At 41.6% G+C, this 17356-nt stretch overlaps 2 protein-coding genes across 3 annotated transcripts in view; one reads left to right on the top strand and one right to left on the bottom strand.

The window, feature by feature from the left end:
- The window catches only part of scoca (short coiled-coil protein a), an 8007-nt gene extending 820 nt beyond the window's left edge, over window positions 1-7187 (top strand). Inside the window, exons 1-4 of one of the 2 annotated variants that reach the window (XM_023402537.2) lie at window positions 2317-2451; window positions 4015-4086; window positions 4177-4257; window positions 5260-7187. In XM_023402537.2, the coding sequence (XP_023258305.1) occupies window positions 4068-4086; window positions 4177-4257; window positions 5260-5402 (243 nt within the window). In that variant the 5' untranslated portion in view covers window positions 2317-2451; window positions 4015-4067 and the 3' untranslated portion in view covers window positions 5403-7187. Of the gene's footprint in view, window positions 1-2316; window positions 2452-4014; window positions 4087-4176; window positions 4258-5259 lie in introns of those variants that run through there. The other variant, XM_023402536.2, reaches the window with a different exon arrangement.
- A 113-nt stretch (window positions 7188-7300) lies between these two features.
- Window positions 7301-17181, bottom strand: clgn (calmegin). Its single transcript, XM_023402545.2, has 15 exons — window positions 16956-17181; window positions 14566-14835; window positions 14338-14411; window positions 14084-14142; window positions 13556-13697; window positions 13293-13374; window positions 12987-13179; window positions 12622-12811; window positions 12392-12505; window positions 12107-12263; window positions 11624-11839; window positions 11379-11495; window positions 11130-11277; window positions 10847-11025; window positions 7301-8796 (listed from the first exon to the last, which is right to left on the bottom strand). Exons 2-15 carry the CDS (start codon window positions 14833-14835, stop codon window positions 8722-8724), a joined length of 2016 nt encoding a protein of 671 aa, XP_023258313.1. The 5' UTR covers window positions 16956-17181; the 3' UTR covers window positions 7301-8721.
- Window positions 17182-17356: the final 175 nt, after the last annotated feature.

Genomic DNA, 17356 nt, shown 5'->3' on the forward strand with positions numbered 1-17356 from the left:
GGGGGGGGGGGGGGTAATTGTCTTTCAAATAAATGTTTTCTATGAGGACGAAAAGCATTTAACTAAAATGTTATGATATAGGATTAATCCAGTCTTAATTCTTACTAAATGAATTAACTGTGTATCATTTAGCACATACACACTCTCAATTATCTTTGTATCTATTAATGTCTGACCAACATTTGCAACAAACAGGAATATGCATGAACTAATGTCAATGTGAGCTGAGCACTGTTTTATTAACAACAAAACCTGTTGAACCATCAAAAATCAATTTCACTGGTAATCAACAAGTCAAATGATTGTGAGATTTGTTATAACAAACAGGCAAGAATCACAACCATAATTTATGTTTGAAGACTGCAAAAGAAAATGTATTTCTAAGAATATGCACCTTATGAGCACAACTTGAAATAATACAGGTGTTGAATTATTTAAATGATCAGAAACGAACTAATACAGTGAATCTGGGGCCCCTTAGGTTCTCGGGCCCTGGGGCAGCCTGGCTACTGATCCAGCCATAACCTTAAAACCAAAATCTGGAGAAGCCACATAATGTTGCCAAACACTCTTTTGCATTCTCCAGAGCCTGCAGGTGCCAGACTTTCTTCTTATAGAAAGATTATAAAGCAGGTGTAGGTGGTAAATTAATACTGTGAAAGTATTAAAGTGCACAATCCAAAGACAAAATGCACACAGCCTGTATTCAAAAACTGTATTAAAAAAAGACATCAGGACTTCCGTAACTTTGTGATGTCACAACAAATAGCCATGCCCCCAGAACAGTGTACCTGGACCCAGTGTCCCAACATGCAGGATTTGGTTTCTCCAAGTGTTTACCTGAAATCTGCTGTATTTTTATTCAATCACTCAGAAAACAGTCAGCCAATCAGAAGAGAGGGTCTTTCTCCAAGTCTCTCTTCTGATTGACTCACTAACCTGTTGTTACCAGAGCTCCAGAGAGAGGCCTGAGAGAGGAGATGTAAAACTACATTGAGATGGTTTATGGTACTAAAAACCCGCGAAATCAGACACAAATCATTTCAATAACCTGTGCAATACATGACACAAAAAATGAATACTGCATACACAATGGGCATTCACCAGCCGGGCCACCACAGGGCTGTGCTTCCACTTTGCGAGTTAGAAAATATAATGACAGTTGTGGAAATGTCAAATTATCTCCAAAATGATCTGGCACATTTTAAGCAAAAAACTGCCATGAAGTTACATTTTATTTTATATTAGTTTAAAGCGAAACTGTGTGACTTTTTTTAGGAAGAAAAAAAATACAATCTTCCTCTTACAAATAAAGAGTTAATTTCATAAGCTGTAAAACACACCTTTGCTCGATTTTATAAACTTAAGGCTTTTGCCTTCACAGCGTGACTTGGTCTGGTATGACCATGAGCTTTTGAGTGGTTATGTTAGCTACTTTAAATAGATATTGTTGACATTACTGAGTAACTTCCCTGATTTAATTATTCTTCTCCACTGCAACTTTAACTGTTGCATTAACTTATATTTTAGCATTTATCATTACAAATGAAAATGACAAAGCTTGGATTTTCTCCTCAAACATCTCTGCATATTCAAATCTTGACTTGTTGATTGCGTACAGCTTGGATTTCTTATGTGCTCACTCACAGCTTTGTCCTTAATAAACTGTCTTTCAGAGAGAGCCGGAGAGCACATGTTTAGAAATGTTAGCAGTTGGACATACAACACTTTTAGCCAGTGATATCTCACAGGGTTTGGGAAACAGACGTACCGAGCAAGAAAGCAAAAGAGAGGCTGAGAAAAAAAAGATGGAGGCAGAATAGACTGGACATAGAAGCCTATTGGTTGAAGCAGCAGTGTCCCCAGGGTTTGGTTTGGCTAACAAGCAGCAGCATATGGACTCCTCAGAGCGAGCAGAGACAGCACAGAAGCTGCAAGGATACCACACACACAGAGAGAGAGAGAGAGACAGAGGGAGAGATGCATGCATACAGGCAGGTGGACAGACAGAACAAACACACACACAGACACACAGACACACAGACACACAGACACACACAGACACACAGACACACACAGACACACACAGACACACACAAAGGTCTGGTGGGGCTGACATTGCTGGTCAGGTTTTCATTGCCAAATGCTGCAATGACTGTCTGCGTATGAGTGTGATTTGCTACCAGGGGGAAAGACTGAATGCCTGAGCATCTGTTAGGACTGCAGTGTGTGTGTGTGTGTGTGTGTGTGTGTGTGTGTGTGTGTGTGTGTGTGTGTGCGTGTGTGTGTGTGTGTGTGTGTGTAGTAGTAGTAGTTGCTCCCCCTGTCGGTCAGTGTGGTGACGTACACACAGTGAGGTCGTGATGACGATATTGATGGTGAAACTCAGCTAACATCACCATTACCACCTCAGAGCCTCAAGTCTGTTTACAGGGTCATTTCTTGCTTTCGGTGAGTTTTAAACGGGTTAGTTGGTTTGCTGTTGTTTGTACCGGAAAACGTTGCGTAGCAAAATCCAAGCCAGTTTTTTCCGATTACATTTGAAGCCAAAGCTAGCTAGCAGCAGCAGCAGCGGTTAGCTTGTAGCCGTTAGCAGCTGTACGATCGATGTCCGCCGACACGTTATAAATTGTATTTGTCAGAAAGTCGTTTTTAAATATGCCACTAACAAGACTAACTAGTTTTGGTTGCTGTGTTGAGACAACAACCTCGCATTTGGTGTTGGAAGTTGTCATGTTGTAGCTAGCGGCAGAGCTAGCTTACAAAGCTAGTACACACGCTTCTATTATCGGACACCCCCGCTTTTGCCCATTTTTGTTGGAAGTGATTTGCTGTCAGTCTCCTCATTAATCAACCTATGGTCATATATTACATGTGCACGTTTATTAACAACGCCTACGCTTTTGGGGTGTGATATGAGTTTCCTCACTCTGTTAACGGATGTCGGATTTATGTAGATCTGTCCAGCCGAGCTGCTGAATTACCAAAATGACCCATCTTCGAGAAAGACTAAACAAGATGGACCGGAGTGAAAGTAGCAGCTAACCGCTAACAGGCTGACTGATAATACTGGAGTTTTGTTGTGCTGGATTAATGTTAATTCTTCATGGCCGAACTACTGTAATTAGTCGTTAGTCTCCGGGTTATTTGTGGATGTAGAGATTAAATACAGGAGATTGTTGTAAAGTAGACATACAGTGGAGTCTGCCAGTATCTAAAGAAGAGTTTGGCTCATCAGTTATTTCAGTGATAGTTTTGCATGTCAACACTGGGCAGCATCATTTCACAGCCTGGGTGCGGTGTTTGCTTCCACCCTGCTGCCATCACTCACATACAACTCTGTTTCGCAGCTGTTAGATTTAACATAATGTGGACGAAGCTTTATGGCACACAACAGGAGTCATGGGAAGCGTGTTTAACATTATATTAGGTATAGCGTGTTTGCATAGAAAATCCAAACTTAGACAGACAGCATCATTATTCAGGCGGAAACTTGTGTCACACATTTGTGTTTCTTCCGTCTCAATATAAGCCCTGTTCCTTGGCCCGTGTCTGGCCCATATACAGCATGACTGTCAGATGCTACTTCCACATCTGGACCAATTCTGGCGAAAAATCTTGACGGAGGATAGCAGCAAAATTCAGTTCCAGTGTGAAAGTGTATGGGCCAGACTTCGGCTGAGAACCCAGTCTTATATTGGGGCAGAAGCTTTTACCAGAAAAAAAAATCCATTTGGAAATGTTTAGTGATTCTGCTTAGAATGAATAACAACCCACTTCTGCTAACACAAAAAATGGACACAGCTTTATGAAATCAAACATTAAATTGTGAAAAATTGTGCAATTTCATCAAATGCCATGTACCTACTATTGTTTTGACCATCATTTACCAACTAAATGAATCATAAGACAACATCTGTCAGGATGTGAGTGTCTTACCACCTCAACTAAACAGACAAAACAGGGAAAATCTCCTTTACTCACATCTGATCATCAATGGTTTTGTTTTTACAGTGGACGGTGAATCTGCAGTCCTGTATACTAAACAGGAGAACGAGCTTTCCATCATGAACTGCGACATAGATGGTTCGTCTGCTTACATGATTTTCAGCAATGATCATGAGACGGTGTGCTATAATTGCATTTTAACAGCATCACTGCTTGTGTTTGTTCTAGGAGACATGGAGAACCAGGTGGAGATGGAGGAGAAGACAAGGTTAATAAATCAAGTTTTGGAGCTTCAGCACACCCTGGAAGGTAAAACACACATATCCCTCTGTATTTTACTGTGTCCTCTTTGGGGTTGGAAAAAACTGCCCCCATGGTTAGTAAATTATACAACAGAGCCCAGTATGATCTGATTTGCTAACAGGATTTTGTTTTTTTAAGTCATTTGACATTAGAAGGCTCTTAAAGTCTTGGATTATAGAATTTGCACCAAATGTAACCAAAAGCCTTTTCACTCCCTGTGTGTAAATACCTATTCTGTATTCTAATATAAATAAGATTAAAGAAGACCCCAAACACTGCACTTGTTCTCTCCACGAAAACATGTGTTTCCTTCTCTTTTCATCATCAAAGTTTTAAAACACTGGATGTTTATCTCTGTGCTGCTGCTCTTTTCTTTCTGTCGCTATTATGCTAATGTGATCACTCCACTTCTGTTTTGCTCCCTCTCCATCTCACCTTCACACCCAGAAATACCACAAACATAAACACAGTTCAGATAATGGTCAGTACAAGTGATGATAGTTGGTGAATTTTAAGTCACAGAAATATTTTTCAGATAGAAAAAAGTCTGTAGCTGAACACAGGTTTCCAGTTTACACTGATAACTACATATATGTACATTTTTCTCACAACATTTGACATTTATTTAAGATTTAGCGGTAGCAGCCACATTTATTGTTGAATTAGCCAGTGAGGTAGAAACTTCTAAAATGTAGATTAAACTTGAAGGCACCTGCAAGCTTCATCAGACCGGCTTGTGACATGGTTGAGAACCTTTAGAAACTCCAAACCCTGCACCACCAAATCCTCACATTTGAGAGGCTGTGACCACAGAACTGCTATGAAATACCTTCCAGAAGATTCTGCCGACTTTTACTCCACCTTCAAATGTGCCCTTTCGACATGTCGTATGAACTACTTCTTTTCTAGCATAACCTGACCTCAAGACAGGGCAAGTTTATATCACTGAATTTATTTGACAATGATGAATTCTGTGCTTCAGTTTCTCATTCTTTGTTTCTGTTCCAGACCTGTCAGCGCGAGTCGATGCAGTCAAGGAGGAGAACCTGAAGTTAAAGTCAGAAAACCAGGTCCTTGGTCAGTACATCGAGAACCTCATGTCGGCCTCCAGTGTCTTCCAGACCACTGACACTAAGAGCAAACGGAAGTGAGCTCTCCTTGGGGAAAAAGAAACAAAACGGAGGTCCCAGGTCAGCGGCTGGGAGAGGAAACCCACTGTGAAGATATGGAGAGGGGTTTGTTTTCTCCGCAGACCTGGGTGTTTTCTGTATTTAGCATTTGAGCTCTCTCACCGTGATCAAAACTAACATTTCAACAATTAAAAACATAAACTGACTTTGTCACCCATCCAGTTGGCTCAGAAATAGATAAATTTCATGTTAGTCTGGCCCAGGTCTGTTTAGCAGCAGCTTCCTCTCCACACTACAGATGAGGTAGACTTCACCCTTTAACCACTAACACACAAACACAACCAGGGTGTGTATATGAAGTGGATAAGGGTCATTTGTACCTTGAGTTTCTTCTTAATTGTCTCTGTCCAACTAGTATCTGTAAAATAATTCTTAGCTATGTTTTGCTTGCTTGGTTTTCTGTTTGAGGATGATTCTGACTTTTCTGTGGCTTTCCAAACTCTCTGACACAGTGTTCCTGTCTTAACTGATCTGTGAGTGGGCTGAAACAAACCATAGATATTACAAATACTGTTTGACCATGATCCTCATTTTCAACAATGATTTCAACCTTTATTTATTTATTTATTTTTGTAAAAGTATTTTCTACGTCAGCTGGATCTGAGTTTTTGGTAGCTCTTGGACGTCTGTATAAAGCATGACTATTCCTCCACTTAAAAGCTGGAAAACTGGACAGTATTACTGAAAATGAGAAATAAATTTAAATTGCATGTTTGATTCATACACCTTTAAGATTAGTTTATTTTTGTTGAACGGTTTAGCATATTATGAAATGGCATTAATTGCTGAAATGCAGACTGGATGGAGCTACTGAGAACTTGTTAACAATAGTAGGTGGATACTAGATACATACAGGCACCATGGAGAGCTCTGCAGCAACTAAAGTAAAAGCACAGAGGAACTAAATGTTAACTAGCACTCCATAATAACGTAGGTCTTAACTAACATCAGTGATGCTTTTATTGCAAGTAGTTGAATTTTAAATCAAAGAGACAAGATTTTCTTTTTGTGCTTAAATTCGCAACCCTTTAAATTGATCAAGTCCTAAATGACTGTAAAGCGGGACGGACAGAGGAAATGGTGAGGTCATGAGGTCAGAGACAAACCCTGTATGTTACACTTTGTGTCCTTAGCCTGTAACAGCGATGGGGGAGGAGGGTGCAGAACGACACGAGTAAGAGGTGAGACTGAGAGATGAGAAGGTTAAAAAAAAAAAAAAAAAAAAAAAAAAAAAGATTCTTTCTCTTTAACTGCAAGAACAAAAGCAGTAAAGAGGCCTTGAGTGCTATTGATCCAATCAGTCAGGACTGGAATGCATTGCCTGCTAGAGGATGGGTCTGACCGTAAAACAAGCTGATGTCTTTACAGCAGAGTGGAGGGTGTGTCCTCTTAAGCCTCTGCTGCGTCAGATAAAAAAGGGATAAGTGGATGGAGATGAAAAGTCATGTAATCTTAACATATTTTTATTCCCTTTAAACTGAAGAAAGCAGTAATTCATGTGTAAACATCAGGAAGTGGCTCTGGTCCTGTTTGAAAAGGGAGGGATTGGCAGTTACAGGAGGCTTTCAAACTCTGTATATGCTGTAATCTATTGAAGTTATTTTGATATTTTTAACAGTTGTACAGTAGTATTTCATTAATTTCTGACATGCTACCTACACACGCCCCAGTACCATTTTGTCTTGTGTGTAGACACCCTGCACCTTTGCCCTTAGATGTTTTTGTTTTAATAAAAACCTAAGATCACTTCATTCTCCGGGTCTTTTGTCACCTACATAAACCAACATCAAGAGGATCAAGAGAAAACCAAATCACTTGAAGATTTTTTTATATGTGAAGAAACACATTCGATCACATAATTTTCTTTGTATTAAATAGTTTTATTTTCAAGAGCAATGTACAATTTGCAAACAAATGTAAACAGGGATATCTGCCAGCATATGGCGAGAATGTGAACTACAAAAGCTTGAGACAATAATATAAAACAAATAATTTAGCATCGTCTTCCCCAGTTAACAATCTAGATCGGAACTCCAGCTAGTCTAGACGTTATCGGAAAGCACTGCTGTGTACTGACTGAATGAGACATGTCTTCACAGGTTTAATATCCAGCTGCTTGCTGCAGAAATCCACATTTATTCTGTCTTTTTGACAGTTGATGGTAGAGGTTTTCAAGATAATCTGTTTTTGCTGCAAGCGCTGACAATGTCAGTTTTTAAAAAATATTTCGTACAAGCCTGGGCTCAGACTAAGCTCATCAGCGGTATATCATCTTTAAGAAAACTGCCCCAAGTCACTCAAAACACTGCATTATGAAATCTTTATTCATACTGGCTTACATTTTAAAACCAATAAATAGGGTTATCAATGCTAATCCTCAACTCTTAAATTACGATAACTTAGTAAAAAACACATAAAAGTAACTGATGCTCCTGACAAACTAGCTAAAATCTAAACAGAACATCCATTTTTAAAGAGGTAATCTTTTAAACCTAAGCTGAGGCGACTTCACTGAAATGCCCTGACACTGCAGTAACATCTCAAACAGCCTTTCCTCACAGCCCGGCATCCTCTCCTCCTGGCCTGTTCTCGAAACCCGAACGATTTCAAACAAGGAAGGAACTTTGTCAAAAAGTGTCCTCGCACAAGTTCTTTAAAACAAAGGACACAACAATAATGTCGAACTTCTGAGATGTGGCCCCTATGATATGTTGTAAAATGGTACAAACAACTGGAAATCGACAGCAGTGCAGACACTCAGTGCTGCCTTCACTCTCAGAGGGGACAGTGGTAGATCTATGATGGCGTATACTCAGAGAGAAGACTGACAGCGGAGACGGGCTGAACAGGAACAGAGGTGGAAGAGGCGTGGGATTTTCAGGCTGACAGGCATTTTGACAGCAATGGCTTATAGAGGGGGGAGAAGAATGAAGAAAGTGTAGAAGCTCAGGAGGGAGGGAGGAAATCAGCTAAATGCACAAAATCTCCATGGAATTCATCTGATAGTTGAGCGAGCAGACAGGAAGAGGAGAGACGGGATGAGGAATGATATAGGATGTGGTTTGGGAGACCGCAGACCTGTGGTGGGTGTGGCCGAGGGATGGAGAAGACGTGGATGGGGCAGCCAGGGTGAATGCAGGCTACCAGGTGGTTTGGAGGAATTACATGCTGCTCCGCTCAAAAGGGGTGGCGGGTGGGGTAGGGGGCAGCGGCAGATATGGCCCTTCCACCTCCTTTCCATTGGGAGGGCAAGGAGACAGTAGGCGTGGGGTTCACCTCTTCAGTCTTTCCGTACCCTCCTCTTTCTCACAGCTTGTTTCTGGCTCTCTTCACCGACATCTCCTCCCTCCTTTGGCTGTGGACCAGAATGTGAGTGAAAAAAAAGGGCAAGAAAAAAAACAAATTTAAGGGATGAGTCATAACAATCACTTGCATTTGCCATCAAACTTACCAGATTATTAACAAAAGTGTAGAGTCAGTCCCCACCTTATCAATGGAAATTTCATCAAGTCAAGTTTTATTTTTAAAAGATTTTATAATGTCAAGTGCAATCACTGAAAATGAAAACAAGAGCTGCCAGACTCTCTGACTCGGCACATTTCTCACTGTGCACAAGGACACACAGTGTCAGAGACATGAAGTCGTCTAAACAAAGGGAGGGGAGTGAATGGCGCTGTTCAGTTTGTGTCTGCACAATGAAAGGCCAACCACCAAGTGTGACAATATCAACGAACACATTAATGTGACACTCATGGGTCCACCAGGTGCTATTGGAGACATTTTAAGGACAGAGCATACTCCCTAAAGCTGCATTAATTATTAGGGAAGTAGCTCTATGGAGCAATTTTCTTTGAGTGTGTCCCTGCTTTGTTTGTCACATGAACACGGGTGATGTGATAAACATTCCTGTCAATACTTCACACGATAGATTTTTCAGCCACTTGGGGGCATTGGAAACATGTTGTGAACATTTTAGCATATTTTAAGTTCATAGTGAACTTGTTAGGAAACAGCTGCCTATTTATACATCCAGCAGACACAGCACAATATAATCTTGATTTGGAGTTAGCTAGCCTGATGATTGTAGGTCCCACTTTCCTGTTAAGATCTCTTCTCTTTTGATATCCACCAACTCCTAAAAAACGTCTGCTCTTTAGCTTCTAAATGTTCCGCTGCATTCACCAACTTGTCTCCAACTTAGTCTGTCTCCCATTTGGTGCTGAGCAGGTAGCGTACACAGGGAATTAGCTGCCTGCTGAAGCTTGTAAGTAATAACAAAGTTGCAGCCAAAAAAACAAAACAACGATGCTAAAAAGGTCTCTAAAGTCACTATAAATGACTTCACATACAAGTACTCATGTGACCCTTTGCTAATATAAACTCCCTGATTGTAGCTGCTTGGAAATTCGAGTTTAAGGAAAGTGAATTGAGTTCAATCAATATGAAGGACCTGCACAACCACTTTAAGTTTAACCCTGCCATAGAGTTGACAGTATTTAAAGTTCTATATCAATACTGTGAAAGTATCAAAGTGTGTAATCCATGGACAAAATGCACATAGCCCATCTTTAAAAACTGTCTTAAAACGAGCCGTCAGGACTTCCTTAACTTTGTGATGTCACAGCAAAACAATTGCCGCTCTCAGCCATGCCCAACAATCACTGACCTGTTGTTACTAGAGCTCCAGAGAGAAGCCCAAAAGAGATGTAAAACTACACTGAGATGGTTTATGGTACTAAAAACCCCAAATATATCTTCTTGTGGATCAACACCACATAAAATTCCAGAAAAGTGTAAAATATGGGACCTTTAAGATCCTTGCACCAGTATGGCATGATACAAGCACAAAAATCGTGATAAGCTGTTACCTCTGTGGCCTTAGGAAACTAAATACAAAACCATGATGTTCTAGCCCTGAGCTCAGACCATGAGACATCAGCTTGAGTAAAACCATCACCCTAACATATATTAAAACAAGTGTGGCGGCTAATCACACTTTCGGGACAAAAAGATCCACTCGGGCAGATGAAGTAACTCGCAATAGCTGCTGTCATATTGCTGTGAAATTTAATATATTGTTGTCGAGATATTTTCCATTTATTTCACACTGTTAGAAAGACTTTAGATCATATATAGAAAAAATTTGATCTGCTACTTAATGAAACAGGTGGACACACAATTCTTGAAGAAGCTTAAAACTTAAAAACTATTAAACTAAAACATCCCATATCATCCTGAGCCAGCTGAATTGCTGATTGGATAATGTGTAACCTTTTAAAGATTAAGGTACAGTGGAAAGCAGGTCATCAAATCTGAGGATCTGGTTCCAGGTATTAATTCCCAGAGGAAAGGAACCTCACATATCACTTAACACATTCAGCTCATGCTGCTGTGCAAACACCAACCTCATCTTCTAATGTTCTCTCTGGAGCTTTGCTCTCCTCTTCTCCTTCCTCCTCTTCCTCCTCCTCCTCCTCCTCTTCCTCTTCCTCCTCATCGTCCTCCTCCTCCTCTTCCTCTTCTTCTTCATCATCCACCTCTAGATTGTCCCCTCCTGCATCTGCAGCATCCTCCTCGGCTTCCTCTGTTGCATTAGAAGAGAGTAAAGATGATGACAGTGAGGATCACGAAATACGATCTAAAGTATAACACTGTGGCCAAAACAGTACAAGCATTAGACTGTCTGACCTGCGGCTGCTGCTCCTTCTGCAGCTTCAGCTGCTTTGTCTTCCTCATCTGCTACTGCCTCCTCCTCTTCCTCCTCTTCCTCCTCTTCCTCTTCTACATCAGCCTGGGGCACATCCACCTTCTTGTACACGTAGTCATCTTCTGATTTCTGGGACAGAGAGAAAAGATTTTGAGGCATTTCTGGTGAACTTCTGCATAAAAGAGGTATATGATCTGGTATAAATGAATTACACAGCAGTTTCACAGTACCTTAGGCCAGCAGAAGAGCACAGCCAATCCTATGGGCAGGCCTACTGTCAGTATGTAGATCACCCAAAGCCACGGTCGTTCCTCTGCTGCCATCAACAGCTGAGCAAAAATTCCCGGCTGGTGGGATGGAGAGAGGAGGATAGACCGGACAGCAAAGGCAGTGAGACTGACAGCCTTGTGGTATATGTATGCACACAGTTTGTATGTAAGTATGTGTAAAGGCGCTGTACTTATATCACACTGACCTCGTTAGCGCTGGCCACCAGTTTCTTTAGTCCCCAGCTGTCAGAAGCCCAGCGGTCAGCCACCTCCTTGTGAGAGGTGATAATGAAGTTGTCAAAGTAGATATCCGAGGTCATGGACCACAGCTCCAAGCCCAGAGCTCTGAAAGGTGTCATCCTGAATGGCTGCAGGTCCTCAAAGTAATCCGGGTTATCGATCTTACGAGGTTTCCAGACCCCCTTGGGAGAAGTCACAGTAAATGATTAGAGGAAAAAGACCATGTGATGTTTTCACGTGCAGCACAAACATACAGCATGTGTATGCGTATATAACACAAATAAGCAAACAAATAACAGTTTTTGCTGAGTATTTCAGAGTCTCATTCATGTTTTAAAAAATAAAAACTAGCAACAGTAAATAAAGTTATAAACTGATCAGTTATCAATGCTTATGTTTGATTTTTCTGCAATAAAATCAAACTCTAAGAGGCCAAAAGCAGCCGTTACCTGATAGTTGGGGTTGTCCACCAGTGGGGCTTTCCACTTGCCCTTGTACTGAGGGTTGTTGATCATTGGGCGCTTCCACTCCCCACAGCCAGGGGCTGTCTCACAGGCTGGGTTAGGAACCTGTGGTGGCTCCCACTCTCCATCCATCTCCTCATCCCTGCACACAGAGGAGGACATGGAGAGAGGAGAGCTGTCAGGCTGAATCATTTCTTCATATAAATAACCTTACTCAAAGGTTTGTTGAGGGTTTATTGTTGTGGAACTGTTGTGAATGAGCTTATTTACCAGTCCTCTGGTTTCTCTGCATTAGGGTCAGGGACAAACTCTGGTTCATCATCCAGCCAGCCCTCGGGCTTCAGAGCGTCAGGGTCCTCAATCTTAGCAGGTGCATCCTCATCCCTGGCACACACACATCAATGTTTGTCACTTACTGAGGTTACAGAGGCCTTTACATTTAAACATGTTAAATCTGAAACAAAATCTGTTCCGTCTACGAGTATGGAGGTTGCAGTCACCAGGTATCAGGCTTGACAGCTTCAGGGTCAGGAATCTTGGCCCTCTCGTCCCAGTCCTCAGGCTTGGAGTCATTTGGGTCATCCATCTCTTTGGGAGGGTTGACTGGAGGCACCACATCGTGCAGCAGGTTCCCACGGCTCACACTGGACTGATCGATCAACATCTCGTAGCTGTTGTCTGGGTTCAGCACTGATGATATGAAAAACGCAGCATTTGAGAATATGTGAAAACAATGAGAAAAGCACAGATGACATACATGAAACGCAGGTAAGAGTTACTTTTTTTAATTAAATCAATGGGTACTGCATAACAGCAACACTTACCATAAACACACACATATATTCTTTTCCTATAAGCTACATACCCAATGTGTAGAGGTGAGTCTTCTTGTCAGTGTAGAACTTCTTGAGGTCGACGTCGGCCCTCTTGGCGTGCTTCTCCTCCATGTCTTTGTTCAGAGGACTCTGGTGCCGGAAGATGAAGTGCAGCTTGTAGTCCTCGCCACATTTGTCAGGTCCAAACATGATGGTATAGGGTGTACGGTCGTGAAATTGCTCCTACAGTGCAGAACAGACAAGTTTAATGAAGAAATCGTGAGTCTGTTTAGTTAAAATCTAGATAATTTTTAACCAGTTCAGCAAATAAGCCGGAATAAAACATGTATACTAACCAGATTGAGATCATCAGTGTCTGAAAGCAGTTTGATGTATGCTCCACCACAGTCAATACCATCCTGGAAATTCACCTCATACCTACAACCAAAACACAACACCACGATTCAACAAGTCCTGGTCGTCAATTTCTAAAGTTACCAGTAAAGAAGTCCAGATTTTAAATGGGTACTTACACACATCCACTTGCATCGGTTAGTGGATATATGAAGGAAAAAAAAAAGACTAGATGCAAAGTGTGTCTATGCATGTTTGAACTCACTGAATGACCAGAGGCTCATCCTGGAAGACGAAGGGTTTGTCCAGCATTGCGGATATTGCATGGTGTTTGGCCCGGGACTTGAGCACCAGGCCCTGGTCTCCTGGAACCTTGTTCTCCTTCAACTGCTCCACAGCCCACTTCCCTACAGGCGGAGAGGAGAGGGTCAGACATTCAACAACCTGGGTTTCATTTCTATGGCCATAGCTATCATGACTATGGGTAATGATAATATTTTACTTCTCACTTTACTACTACTACACCTTAGATATTGGGTTGTATTGTTGCAGTCACTTGAAAAAGCTTTAGTGTAGTCAACAGAACATTGCAAACACTTTCAGTGTCTCTAGTTGAGGTGACCTTATTTCTCAGCAATTCTGCTGTCAATTAATGTTGTTATAACCAATAGGACTGATGGCCCAAACTATAAAATGAACACTCATGGTTGTAAATATCTTTCTTATTTACATCTCAGATGAGATCTGATCATATTTGAAGTCTACATTAGCAGAGAGAGAGAAAGTAACAAACCGTCATATTTGGCGATTTCATCATCTGCGTCCCCCTTAACTGTCTTTGACAGCTGCCATCTGTGAAGATCAACATCACAAAACAGTTAACATCCACACAAGAAAAGGCAAACACACACAAACACACTTTGAACACCGATTCTGTAAGTTTATCGTGGTCACTCAATACCAATGGAGGCTCATGTGTCCCAGCATGCATCAAAAATGTATGATGCATTTATAACAGCGTGTGGCAGTAAATTTCTCAAGCAATACCTGCCCAGTGATCCATCATCAAACGTATCTGCAAAGTACACGTCTCCAGTGGGAACAGGAGTCGTGTATGTTACCTGAGGAACAAAAACAGAAGTTGTCATCCAGGAGGCAATTTTTCCCTTAATACAGAGCTTTCCAACCAACTCCAAAGTTTGATCTACTTAGATCAAAATCTTTTAAAATATATTTCACTTATAAGGTTTAGTTGACCCACAACCCATTCCTAACCTGGAAGGAGACATCTGTTTCAGCGCTGCCACCCTTCTCAGTTGCTGTGCCCTTGTCATCTGTCTCATCCGACTGCTCTTCGTCCATCACTGTTGCCTCCTCCTCTTCCTCCTCTTCTGCCATAAGAACCTTTAATTCCTCATCCAAGCCCAAATCTTCATCGAGGTCTGCGACATCAGCCTCTGACAGCCTCTCCTGGGCCACTATTGCGGCCACAGCGAGGGAGGACAGGAGCAGCATGCGCCACATCCAACCCCTGTCCAACTTCATCTGTAGGAGGTGGGGGTGGGGGGTTGAGGTCATAGCAGGAGAGTGAGAGTGTGAGATTAGGGGTGAGTATGGTGTGAGTGAGGAGGGTGTGGTATGGGAGGATGAAGGAGGGGGATGGGAGGAAGAGGCAGGTGTGCGTGAGATAGATGTTATTTATGGAGAGAGCAATGGGGGGGAGGGGTCAATGATAAAAATAGAGAACGCAAGTGCGTAAAAGGATGGAGAGATGAGAGGGAGAGGGTATGAGAAAACAGAAGAAATGGAGGTCACATTAGTATAGTGCTACTTTAAGACTACTTGTGGGCCCTTATCGCACATATTTAGCACTATTTCCTTAAAAACAACTAAGTCTGCCTTTTCTCTGCTGGGATGCATTTCCACTAATTAAAACAAAGCCAAAATCCCTCAGGGAATATAATAAAAACATCTGTGCTTTTAAATCTGTAGCATACAAATAGCCCCTTTGAAATTACATTACGTCCTCTTCACTACATATTCTTACTAATCCTAATTTGTTGCATTTGTACATGCACAGGATTGCAATCCTTGTATGTGTTCCCCAATAACATGCATTTGAAACTGTAAAGATAACCTGCTGAATAATGGTACAATTCAGAGATCTATTACACCAAACAACAGCTTCAATGACCTATTGATCAGGCCACACCTGCTCGTTGTTGTTGTGAGCAGCAGGAAATGAAAAGCATCACTGCAGACAGCACAGCAGCATGCTTTCCTTAATTCCTAATTAACTTTAATTCCCACACTTGCGTTGTCCTATATGCTTACATCAGAGCGCAGGAGGATCAAAAGGATTCATTTGAGAAATCTTGGCCACATCATACACAAGAGGAGGTGGCTGAAAAAATGGACTGTGATATGAAAATACACAAAACATTGATATGTAAAAAATTCAGAGGCTTGATGCAGTTTTTTAAAATCAACTTAGTGTCTAAGAAATAGGAATATTTTCACTTGAGCAACATATTTTGACTGCATAGAATGTGTTCAAGATATTAAGTGGTCATATTCATATCAGTTGGGTGTTGAGAGCCTTTTCGACTTTACCTAGTTGAGAACAGGCGCTTCTCAACCAGCAACATTTGGAGATTTCCATTCTAACCAATGACTTTTGTTTGCATCCATAAGATAGCTAACTACTCCATGGAATAGTACTTGATGGAAGTTTCAGAGAGGCATGGCTTTTGAAATGTGTGCACATCATGACAACCTCAACACTCAAGTGAACCTTTTTGAGGCAAAACCTTTCCTGGCTAAATGAACCATACCCAACAGCTTACAACTCTACGGAGATGAAAAGGGTAATACTTAAATTTAAGATAAATCAGTGGGGGTAGGGGACATAATTATAACAATTTTTTTCCATTCTGGGAATCAGCTTGTGGCTATTTGCTCATGAGACAGATATCACAGCTTAGCCTTACATGCTACAATCATAATTATTATCATCATCATCACCATCAGCCAAATGTATTAAAGGGAGCTGACTGGAAATTCTACAGTGTGTACAGGCCCCATTCTGCAACTCATCCGCTTCTATTTCACATTTAGCTTCAGCCCTCATATTTACCACAGTTATAGTCCAAGTGTACTGCGGCAACATCCCTTAACAGCCTCTAGTTGACATTAAACATGGCCAGAAAGCTCTTATTTAATTTACATCGCTATACAAGAGAAGCTTAACACTGAATAGATGTAAGAACTACAAAGGTCAGAGGACAGGGCTGTACAGCTAACATGGCTGCCACGGAACACTGCAATGTCCAAACTCTTTTATTTAGATGAATGGCTCTGACTGCAGCACCTGCTCCGCTAGCTAATGCTAGCTAACTGGACGGCGCGCCAATCATAAACAGCATACGTTAGCATAACATAAGATTAGCTATCAAACTATGTATCATTTATACAATGAGCCCAATAATTAAACGTGCTCTGGCGTTAAGAGCACAAACTGCAAAGAAATATTTTTTAAGTAATGTGAGACCAATTAATCTGTTTTGCCAGTAGAAATGAGTGCATAGCAACGGTTAGCTCGCTAAATTAGCAATGATGTCGCACAGGGAGGGATGGAGAGAATGAATGAGCGCACACAAACAAACCTTGTGCCTTCTTGTAACTGCAGAGAAAATTCCTGGGTAAACGCTGTTTCTCCGCTTTGAAATAAAAGAGGAAGTATCTTCTGCGTTTGGCCCGCTGAGGGGTTTACCAAGGCCCCTCGTGTATGGCTGGGAGAGACACGGTTGTTGGCTGGAGAAGATGGTCAGTAGATGACAGCTTGGCCTGGATAACGGTGCGCGGTTGATGAGCACGAGCGAGTCCTTGCAAGTGGGCATGCGCACTTCTCGCTGATGGAAAGCGTGAATGGTGCCTTTACGTGCATCCGAAACGGTAAGCAATAGCACGAGAAGACAGCGACGCCGTTGACAATAACTGTAAGTGAAATGGTAGAGAAGATGTATCGGAGGCATTTTACTGATACCGTTTCATTGTATTTATTCAC

The sequence above is a fragment of the Seriola lalandi genome, unplaced genomic scaffold (assembly GCF_002814215.2).
Source record: "Seriola lalandi dorsalis isolate HSWRI2012SDOR001 ecotype SW California unplaced genomic scaffold, Sedor1 jcf7180002053942, whole genome shotgun sequence".
In the NCBI taxonomy this organism is placed as follows: Eukaryota; Metazoa; Chordata; class Actinopteri; order Carangiformes; family Carangidae; genus Seriola; species Seriola lalandi.

Excerpts from the sequence above, each read along its gene's own strand:
- clgn (XM_023402545.2), bottom strand. The coding sequence starts at position 14,835 with ATGAAGTTGGACAGGGGTTGGATGTGGCGCATGCTGCTCCTGTCCTCC. Across the intron at positions 11,278-11,378 it reads TGCTCTTCTGCTGGCCTAAG|AAATCAGAAGATGACTACGT; the intron begins GTACTGTGAAAC and ends TCTCTGTCCCAG. Across the intron at positions 8,797-10,846 it reads AGAGAACATTAGAAGATGAG|CCAAAGGAGGGAGGAGATGT; the intron begins GTTGGTGTTTGC and ends TCTGGTCCACAG.